The sequence below is a fragment of the Schistocerca serialis genome, chromosome 9 (genome assembly GCF_023864345.2).
Source record: "Schistocerca serialis cubense isolate TAMUIC-IGC-003099 chromosome 9, iqSchSeri2.2, whole genome shotgun sequence".
Lineage (NCBI taxonomy): Eukaryota > Metazoa > Arthropoda > Insecta > Orthoptera > Acrididae > Schistocerca > Schistocerca serialis.
In genome coordinates this window covers 207,851,946-207,862,758 of record NC_064646.1, presented here as the reverse complement: position 1 = coordinate 207,862,758, position 10,813 = coordinate 207,851,946, and the positions used below count along the sequence as shown (strand labels likewise).

At 40.9% G+C, this 10,813-nt stretch overlaps 1 protein-coding gene across 1 annotated transcript; it reads right to left on the bottom strand.

Annotated features, from left to right (window-relative positions):
- Window positions 1-4,255: 4,255 nt before the first annotated feature.
- On the bottom strand, window positions 4,256-4,843 carry LOC126419477 (uncharacterized). The gene has a single exon (XM_050086666.1). The coding sequence runs from the start codon at window positions 4,841-4,843 to the stop codon at window positions 4,256-4,258; it is 588 nt and encodes a 195-aa protein (XP_049942623.1).
- Window positions 4,844-10,813: the final 5,970 nt, after the last annotated feature.

Here is a 10,813-nt window from a genome sequence, read left to right as displayed (position 1 = left end):
CCGTCTGTTATATCATCACAACAGTTTCATATCTACTGTACACCGATAAGGGGTGCTAACCTCTTTGACATTCGCGCATCTGGAGAAGTCTTGTGCTCTTGGATGAGTGCGGGGCATCAGTTACAGCCTCAGTTGACACTGTTCCTACACGAAATGTGGAATGTAGTGGTCTGCTTCTGAACAGCTGCAAGGAGTGTTGGTCAAAGACAATGTGAAGAGAGCTTCAGGTCTCTAACTTTGTACTAAGAATGAGAGAATGCCCTGTGACACCCATCCACAGAGAGAAAGATCGTAAGTTACGCACTGTGATCAACGTGCTAGAGAATGTAGGTCGTTGTCTGGTATAATTTGGTGAGTTTGTTCGAGAATTAACAACGAATTAACAGACTGCACAGCCATCTACTTACATTCATCATGGTAGTCGCAAAGTAGTGGAATTGATTACCACATAATGTGATTTACACCGTACGATGTCTAGTTTTCTGGGGGAGTTAATGGACCAAGCGTGTTAATCTCAGTTTAGAATCTGACAGTTTAGAATCTGACACAGACATCGAAGTCGTGGCGGAAAAATAGATGAATGGAAGTGTGCAAAGCTCGTTACTGCAGAAAAAGCGGTGTATCAAACAACGACTGAAAACATGTGGGAGAAGGTTCTCGTACAGTACAGGTGATGAAACTTTACACCGGTCTGTGCAAGCGACGTCGATTACTGGCCACCAGCTCCAATGGATAAATACCTGTATATTTAATAGGATCGCCACATATGCTCGATGCCATCACATAGACGGTATCTGTTTTCCATATATGGGAAGAGAGAGATGCGGTAAAAATCTATCGGATGAAGATAACGGAGCATTTATAGTTCGTAATTTTTCTCGGCTGGATGGTACAGAATAAAGATGCTAGAATGTTTGGTTGATAGACATGAATGGATCCTGAGGGACGCGGATCTGCTACGATGCTGATTCTTCCTAATTTTCCCAGCAAGAAACACCACCGTAACTGTTCGTACTGTCGTCGTGTTGAAGGAGCAGGCTTTATTTCACACTGACGTTACACATTGTACACAGGTGGCGGAGCTACTACTACATGTTCCCACTTCCACAGACTTGTCAAAACACGCTCCTGTAGCACTGGTTCAACTCACGCCGTTGCTACACAGGTTACAGAATTTGGTGGATATTGCTCTCTCCAACTTCTGGGTGAAATTGCTAAAACTGATCTCGCTATCAGCTGCGGTGTGTATTACAGTACATAGCTCCATATCAATGTCTTCTTTCCAATCCTGACCGTCCACTGGGTATGCTGTTGATTACCGCATAATGATTGACCACCACCACTCCGATGACATGAAGGGAACCTTAAAAGGCAGAACACTGGATACCTGCTACTTGTCACTGTGGAACATGGGATTAAATGTAGGAGTCATCACATCCATATAGCTCTTAGGGAGCCCCCCTCATTGCTACAGACTCGTTCTATTTCTATATGCTACTGTACCCTGTACAGGTTTTTATTTTTTTCCACCAATAACAGTGACTCTTTATTTTTGGTACCTCATGTGTGTTGTGATCAGCACATTCCGGCGATGGTCAGCACCGGAAGAGTAATCATGTACTTGACTGAAAAATGAAGGAGCAATGCTTTTCTAAACGAAGCAGCGAGACATCCACTACCCATTCGATCGGAAGATGAGATTAACTGTACAGATAATCACCTTGTAATAGTTGTTGGAGGCGTTCTACGATCTGCAGACTCTTCCAGTTTCCATATGTTGCGATGCCTTTCACATTTTTTTCAACGAGAAACAACGTGTCTGTGTTTTATTTCTGCTAGCCTGTGGTGTGGTAGCTGTATAGTTTATGCCATGCAACGTTCAGTTTTCTTTGAGAGCCAGAGGATCGAAACATGTTATTGTCAATTTAGCAGCAGCTGATTTGGGTCTCTAAGTCATGGTAGGAAAAACGAAGTGTATGGCGGTGTACACTGATTGGGTGTGTTACAACAAAAAAAAAAAAACAAAAAACAATGTATTAAATCGGTTATGAAGGAACAATACAAGCGCTTTCACGTGTGATTCATACTCTGTTGGATATGGTCATCCTACAGTACAGGTGATGAAACTTACACTTGTCTGAGGAAGCGACTTACTTTTAAGGGAACGGATGGAATCTATGTTACGTACCTAATCACATTTGGTACCTCTCCATAGGTTTTGGCAGCGAATGCAGTACAAACTACAATATTATAAGTGCTAAAAAATCTTTTTGCATCTGTCGATAGGGAATGGTTGACATTGATACTGTGCATTCGCTAGGTCAAACATCTGAGAATGTGCAGCAACTAACGCATGGTACTGGGTGTATATAAAATGTAGAAGTAATACCCGCTATCCCCACGTGTGAGGGCACTATAGCAAGACACGGTGATTCGCAGGACGGCGCGGCAGCGTACGCAGTACGGTGTACATCTGGTGGTCGGTGGTACAAATGTTCCTAAATGGTTAAATAGAATATTTAATATGTAACTGTCAAACAAGGTATCTACTTTAAATCCACCCAGTTGTTACAATGGACTGACATCCTAGTAGTGCACTTACACGACAGTTCGTGCAGGTAACTTCCTTGGGCAGCGACCTTTGAAGTGGTAGGTGGTACGGCAGAGGAGGTCATAAATCATTGATAAGATTGTAGGACGTGTGGCAACTATGCATGATGCACAACCAATAGGATAGCTGTCCCTGAATAGGACAAGGGATCTATTGTAAAAGGGTGTGGGAGATAAGGCAACAACGCATACTACCCTACTGCCTTTCAGTTGGCAAAAACACGATTCTGCATCCATGACCTTCAGATTTATAAAAAACCTCAAAAAAGGCAAAGGAACCTAATTACAAGCTGTCAACAGAAGGTAAAATAAGAGGTAAAATAATTGGAATTACACAATAGAGAATAGATAGGAAACATATCTATGAAATCATTATTGTTACAGTAACGTGCCATATGCGGTTTGCCAAGACAAGTTTCTTCAGTTTCTCTGCCTCTACGCTAAAATTAAAAACGACAGGATATTCGACCATAAGGAGGTGAAGCATCAAATGCAGATACCACCAAGCAAGAAAACGTAGTCATCGTTTCGCTGAGTACAGTACCAATGGAAATAACGGAATAAAAATTTCAAGTTAAAAGGTAAAGTACAAAGAAATATAAAATGACAGAATGCGTAATTTTGTGTAATCGACCCTTGTCCATTGGCGGCTAGCTTCAAAGTAATGTACGGTAAGTATGGTGTGTCTGATTTATACCACAATTACCATTGTTTCAGTAAGAACGCCGTCATAATTGTGCAAAAGCCTGTAATACGCAATCATCGAAATGTACAACATAAAGCACAGTCAATTGCAATAACCGTTAGGCGGAACAAGTACACTTTTTCCTCGTGTTTTCAAACTATTCTGCCAGTGTACAATAAAGTGCGTAACAAATGCAAAACAAATCCATTACAGGTGCAGTTCTAAATGTTGACAGCATGAGCACGGCAGAGTGTATATCTCCTGTTAAAGCGCAACTAATTCTGCCGAAAAAACAAATCGGAGACAGGAATGAGCATCACTGAATGCAATCTTGGCGATGAAGAGTAGATTAGTGCTTGTTGGTGTCAACAGCAAGTACCGTAGATTAATGGAAATAATTTGTTTCGAAAGAAGACACTCAGCCTATAATATCGACATTTGCTCTCTTGAGAAAATATTTTCAGTGCATTGCACCAACGGAGATAAGCAGGGGATGTTATCAAAGGAAATTCAACTACCCTACAGCAGTGAGCCCCAGCAGACCACGTGCTTCTGATACTAAATTAGTTCGAAAATGTTCCTAAACAACATGTGAAATTTTGTAGGTGGAGTTCCAGATCACCCTGCGCAGCAGAGAAACTTGAATGTTTTCAGTTTAGACATTTCAGACGATAATTTTATTACTATAATATGCTTTTTGTATATATTTTTGTCTGTTTGAGACTTCTGTTTCATTCTAGATAATTAGCCTAAACCTGACAATCAATGATCAGGCTCTGTTTTCCCATCGTGCAATCTGTAGATTGTTCTCATTCGAAACTAACTATTCTTGCGATCAAGATTAAGAGTTAAGAACATTTTGATGTATCATAACCATGTGGTCCATTCCTCGTGCGTGCTCTGTTCGTTGACCAAGACAAGCTTCGCAGAATTCGTTGAAACTAGAAGGCGCTTTTCAACCTACCTGAGAAGCTGTTGATGGGTTTCAATACAGAGACACAATTCTCTGTATACATTGTCTCCGGCACTTCTAATCGCGTGCCGCTTGCGCCAAAATCCGTCGCCACTCATCTTCAGACGGGCCACGCGCGACGCGAGGATCTTCATCTGCGCGGCCACCAGGATCATGATGGACACAAAGAGGCAGTCGATGCCGAAGCTGATCTGCGTCATCCACGCTCCGGCCATGCACTGCACAGCGTATGACAGCTCGTAATAATTGCTGTTGTTGTCCCAGGGATGCTGCGCTAGGGGCAAACGGCGCGCACCTCCTTTCACGACGAGCGGCATGGGGTACCACGTGACGTACTGGGACACCATGAGCAGTAGCATGGCCGTGGTGAGGCGGGCGGCGGTCCTCTTGGAGCGCCACAGCAAGTGCCCGAGGACCGGGTCCTGGGAGCAGAGTTCGCTCTGCACCAGCATCAGACCGTCCACTCGTCGGACCAGGGCAAAGTACTGCCGTCTGCACCACACGAAGAGCGCCATCTTGACAACGATGCTCCCGCCGTTGAAAGTACTTATGAGTACCAGCGTTGCTTCCTCCATGTCTCCCCACAGGAAGAAGAAGGATGTCGAACCCTCACTAACGTACCAGATGCCCAGTGCGAAGTTAAAGATGCTGTAAACGTGGTATAATCGACATCTCGATAGAGGCCACGCCCCAAAATAACACAAGTGGCGCATATTCAGCTTCAAGACTGACCGCTCGCTTTCTGACCAGGACAAAGGATACTCTGTGACATCCCTTTGCCTGCATTTCATCGCTCCTCTTCCGCCTGCCAATCAAGATACTACGTCTGAATCGACTTCCGTAACACAGACCGGTGTAGACAGTAGAGCGAAATTGTAACTACTCCATTCAGCCTCTCAAACCGTTTACGCTGCAAGTTGCTTGTAAACATATATATACAGGACTGCTACCTGTACAAATTTTAGAGGTCGAGATGAATTCTCAATTACAAAGTAATATTGCAGCGTTTCACATCTGATTTATTCATCATCTTCGTCAATTATTCTTGTCTGAGTTATGTAACGATAACAAACACGGTAAATCAATGGGGTTTAATGAAACAGCCTTAATGAAGCGTTAAACAATCCGGTTTGAAATGGATACTTAAAAGTCACGTGACGATGTATGTTGTTCATCAGGCCCGTAAAAAGTTAATAACGAAAATCGATAAAAAGTAACCCTCGTTTTTAAGTCATTACGATATGTACTGCGAACGTCAAATTTGTCACCAAGTTACACCTAGAGACAACAATCCAAGTCACGTACGTAGAGCGAGTAATATAGAAAAACAGATGACCATAAAATCAAACTAGCTTTGCAGTAAAGCTATTTAGATGAATAAAGATTAATCCCAGGGTGCTATCACTCTATGTAACATTCAAAGGCTTGTTCGTTTTACTCAATAAGAAAGCGTATACCTGGACATGGACTTCCTTATTCTCTTTGCTAGTGAAATTTGAGCGAAATACGACCCTGTAGGCAAGGGCAGAGTTAACTTCGTTCCAAACTACTGTGTGGTAGACAGCACATCAAAATATATATTTGGCAAATTTCATGTTACTTTTGTTTACAGTTGGAAAATTTGATAGATAAACCTGCAGCGTAGTATATTATTCAAGGAAACTTACTGAAAAAGTGAAAACAAGTGGATATCGATAACTGGTAAATTCTCCGGTATGTGGCACAGACGTAATTTAGAAAGGACATGAACTCGGAATCTATCAAGCACAAATTTTAATTCTGAAATTATTTGTCGCTGACCTTTTGTTGCCGATCAACTAATGACAGTGGTAGAACAATATCGCGTCTGAAAGACATGAGCTAGCCACGAAAAAATTTTCCGACACTTAATGTAAGATGACAAATATCAGTTGAAATTTAGTCTTGAACTTAAATCACTTTCTCATACATAATATCCACAAGATATCAAGTTAGAAGTTCTCTAGCTACACCGATGCATCATTTTCCCCATTCTATACCGATACTCGACTGAAAGGTCTCTGATCACAAGGCTAACGAAACTATTGGACTTAACTGTTTAGGTTAACCGTGTGTACTCTATTAAAGCTATTTTGATGGCAGTCTTAATTCTTTCATATCGAGTAAGACTCTGTACATTTTTGAAACTAGTAACATAGTGCGTGCAAGGTTAAACTATACTTTTTCAGACGTGAACAATTTGAACAATGAAACGGAATGTCTTTAACACTGAACCCTTGATATTTGCAAATGAACTCAGTTTTTTTAAATGTATTAACTACTTTACCTCTCTTGAGAATTGAAATTTATATTGTTGCTTTCACTTTCCGGTTCATGGTGTGAAGCACAGTAACGATGTAAAACAGAGACCATTGAAAACAACATTGACAAGATATTCTTGATTGCGTCCCGTTTAAATTTGAACAGTATATTTGTTCTTAGGTACATAATCATGTTGTCACTCGGAACAGCTTTTCACGTTGTAAAGAAACCTTATTTTTCGGAGTACCGTCTGTTGTTTCAGTAAAAGATTGCAGAACATTTAAATTTGACACTATCGTTTCCAAATGGAGTTACCAAATACATTAAACTTCTATTGTAAGGCTGGTTTGAGGCAAAACAGTGTAATGTGTGCTAAGGTGCAACCATCTGCATCTACGTCGAAACAGATAAAATAATTAATTACAAAATTACAATGTGTTATATTTACTCCACAGTTCATTTTGCATAATTAGATTTCTTGGGCTATATCGAAATAAATTAAGCTATAGCAGAACGGTAAAATCGTGAGAAATCAGTGACGCCAATAGCATCACATTTAATAGAGCTCGATATTGCAGGAAACATAGGGTGAAATTAATATTATTTATCTTTATAGGCGTCCAAAGTAATTAAAGTTATACAGTTATTTGTAATTTAGTTGCAGAGGTATTATGAATGCAGCTGCCTGATTGCCGGACAAAGCATTAGCATCAATTTGCTTCACAGATACCTGTCTGACATTTTGTTTCTGACTGCAAATATTTTTCTAGCTAAACCGGCCATTTATATTAATTTTAGAGAGCAATTAGCGAGAATGTAAACCTGGAGGAGAGTACTGTAAGAAAATGAGTCACAAATTGCCGGCAGTCCGAAAAGGAGAGAAACTAAACATCTGAGGTGTGATGTTACATATGAATACAGAAAACTAAATAGACTGCTAAGATACAAGATGAGGAATCTAGTATCAGAGTTGATGATGACAGGAATAATTGATAATTGTTGACTAGAGAAAGGAACGTGATGGTGTGTTAAGGCTTCAAGTTTATAGCCTTAGTGACGCTAGAGGGGGTCGTATTGGACAAAACCACTGAGGAAGACAGACATTGCAGTGTATGTAACAAACAAGTGATCACTGCAGCGAGTATCTGCTAATAGGAGTAGATTTCCAATACCTTGTTTATGTACAACGTACGTAATGCAACAAACTTTTTTAAATGCACCATGCCTTAGTGGATACTACGTGACATGTGAGCCATTGGAAATGACTGTGCGTTATTCCTGAGTTGGATAGTAGAAACACACCTAATTTTAATAAAATCCAAAGTCTCAAGAAGTAGAACAAACGCACACTGGTGCGAGCAAATGGAAATAAATTGGGTGATTACCCTTTAAACTCCCGTCACAACAAGATCCTTACAGACTGTATATTTTCGAAAAACCTTACTCAGTAAAATAGGATATCTCGGTCGTAAAGGCGTTAGAATGTGTCACATCGTACTGATATTCGTGTGACGGGCCTTCTTCAAATTTCTGCTTAGAAGTGCCTCTCGCTAACGCTGATGGTTACCTCCGAGAATACGTTACTAAGCAGAGCCAACAGCTTATCTGCAATTTGCGGGATACCTTTCCCATGCAATGCTTTTAGTGCTTGCATCTTTATTAGGGTTTCCAGGCGACGCAATTAGTCAGGATTGTCCCAGTTTTAAATTTCAAGTCCCGATGTCCCTGCTACATCTTTCGGGACGTTCAAATGTCCCGGGTATCTCCATTTTCATTCTTAACAACGGAGCAGGCGTGAGGTACGCGCGAAACACGCGGCCGCAAGGGGCGGTAGGTCTGCGGGACCACAACGCAGTGTCAGCGTTGCCGACCTGCTGCGCTAGTGGAGTGAGGGAAGAGGAGGAAAATTTTGTAAGCATCCATTTCCTCCTTCTTTTGTTTTGAGAGCAGCCATTTTTGTGTTTATCTACTGAGTGAAAAAGCTATTTTTATCAGTTGTTGCCTTTACTTTTAGAATGGCTTGTAGTTATTGCTGCGCTCATTAAGAGTGAAAAATACAGAATTCGTTTTGGCAGCTGGCTGAGGAATTCAAGGCTGATCAGACCCCTTACTGCTTTCCTTAACAGTGGTAAAAGAAGCGCGTCACAATTTGTTCTAGCTTGGGACTACATAATTTACATTAATGTAATAAGTAAGTGTTTTTCATGCACAGTACAATTAGTATTGTGCTTGCATGTTGATCGTAAGTTATTTTTTCTCCTTCGATAATTTAGAAAGAAAAATTTGTTTTCTTACAATCATTTTATTACCAGTATGACAAAAAGCATGCGTCGAATCAGAAGCTAAATGAAAACAGCTCAATGAAAGCTAAATGTAGATAGCTGAATAAAAAGAACTAACTAAATGAAAATAAGGGGAAGAAAAGTGATGTGTTACTGATATTAAAACTAGTTTCTTACTCTTTCTTGAATAATTAGACGTAAGAGCTAACGCACGATGGGGATGACGTAGGTCTAGGACTGTTCTTTCTAATGAGCGACCGCGGTGCAGTACGTTAACATTTTTTATTTGCCTTACAATACGTTCTTAATTTCAGAATTACAGTGCAAAAAGTTAAGAGAAATGAAGAGAAAGTCATTCCATTAGCTTGCCGTCATGGGAAATCCCTTCTTATCTCTGTAGATGCTACTACGAATAGCATAGTCTCTGCTACGTGCTACATCTGAAACATCGAGTTCAGAAGAATGTAACGAAAATTTACGTAGCTGAACTTTACTGACGAATGAAGCCAGATCGTCTCAGAGGGCTGCGCTTTTCTGTAACGCTTGCTCTTGCTTTAATGTTGTATGAGAAGTTTAAAGAGTCATAGAAACGGGAAGGGGAAGCCTACGTTTCACAGGGCGGACAAAAGTGCAACTAGAGCGAGGCAATGAACATAATAATATTTTGGTTTCCTAAAATCAAAATTAACTTACTGTACAGACTATCAAGAATAAAGTTTGTTGCAGTGACAACTTAAAGCGGTTATTTCTCTTAAAGTATTTTTTATTGCGAATCACGTAATTTCTTGTACTTATAGAAATTACTAGCGGACCCGGCGATTCTTCGCAATTGCTAAATATGTATGGGAATTCCATATACATCCTAATTTCCTTGCCCTCTCTCTCTGCCCATCTCCTCATCCCCCACCTATCTTAGTTTATGTCTTCCTCCTCTCCTCTCTCTTTGCATAACCTCCTTCTTCCCCTCTGTGTCCATGTCCTCCGCCACCTCCTCCAACCCTATCACGTCTGAATAATCAGTAGAATATCGTGAAAAGCTGGAAATAAATCGGTTAAGATATTTTCGAGATTTGTGGTAACAATCATTCCTCTATGTATTACTGTATTACATGTGCCTAAATTCGGTGTTTTACCCTTAAAGGGTGCAGTTGGACTAAACAACATGGCCAATTCCTTTTGATGCCGTCCTTGCTGCTCAAACTTCCCTCATTCGCACGCTGTGTTTCTGTTTCCGGTCCTCTGTCCATGCTTCTTGTCGGCTTCGTGTCTTCGGCTTCATCTTGATTTATCTTCTGGTAAACCTTCCGGGATGTAAGGTCGTGGTCCATGAAACTCTTCAGCTCCTAACGTTTCGTCCAGAGCTGCGCTGGACATCTTCAGAGGGGTGTTTCTCCTCCGGTGAGTCTTACCGGAACAGAAACACCCCTCTGAAGATGTCCAGCGTAGCTCTGGACGAAACATTAGGATCTGAAGAGTTTCATGGACCACGACAATACATCCCGGCAGGTTTACTAGAAGATATGTCATCCGGTCGTGAAAGCCTTCATACTATGATTCATCTTGATTGACTTTTTGCTTGCTCATATTTCTTCCACCTTCCGGCTGTGATCTTGCTTGCGTTCTTCAGTCCATTTTACGCCCGTTCGTTTGTCACAGTCTATGTAATGTAGTTTACTTTTCTTAATGATGTTTCTGAATTTTATTCTGTCGTTTATTGTGTCTGCTGTTATGTTGAGTTGGCTCAGGTCGTGTTTTACCTCTGCCACCTATTTGTTGTTTCTAGTGGTTACCCAGTCAAAGATCTGTTTGGTCAGCCTGTGTGATGGCATTCTGCATAGGTGTCCATATAATTGTAGTATGCGTTTTCTAATCTTTTCTGTGATTGTCTTCGTATGTTTGTATAGTTACTCAGTAGGTTTCTTGATCCCTATTCCATTGTTGTTAGTTGCGCCAAACATTTTCCGACGTATTTTCTGTTCTCCT

Bases quoted from the DNA above. Each gene is read 5' to 3' on its own strand.
- LOC126419477 (XM_050086666.1), bottom strand. From the start codon at position 4,843: ATGGAGGAAGCAACGCTGGTACTCATAAGTACTTTCAACGGCGGGAGC.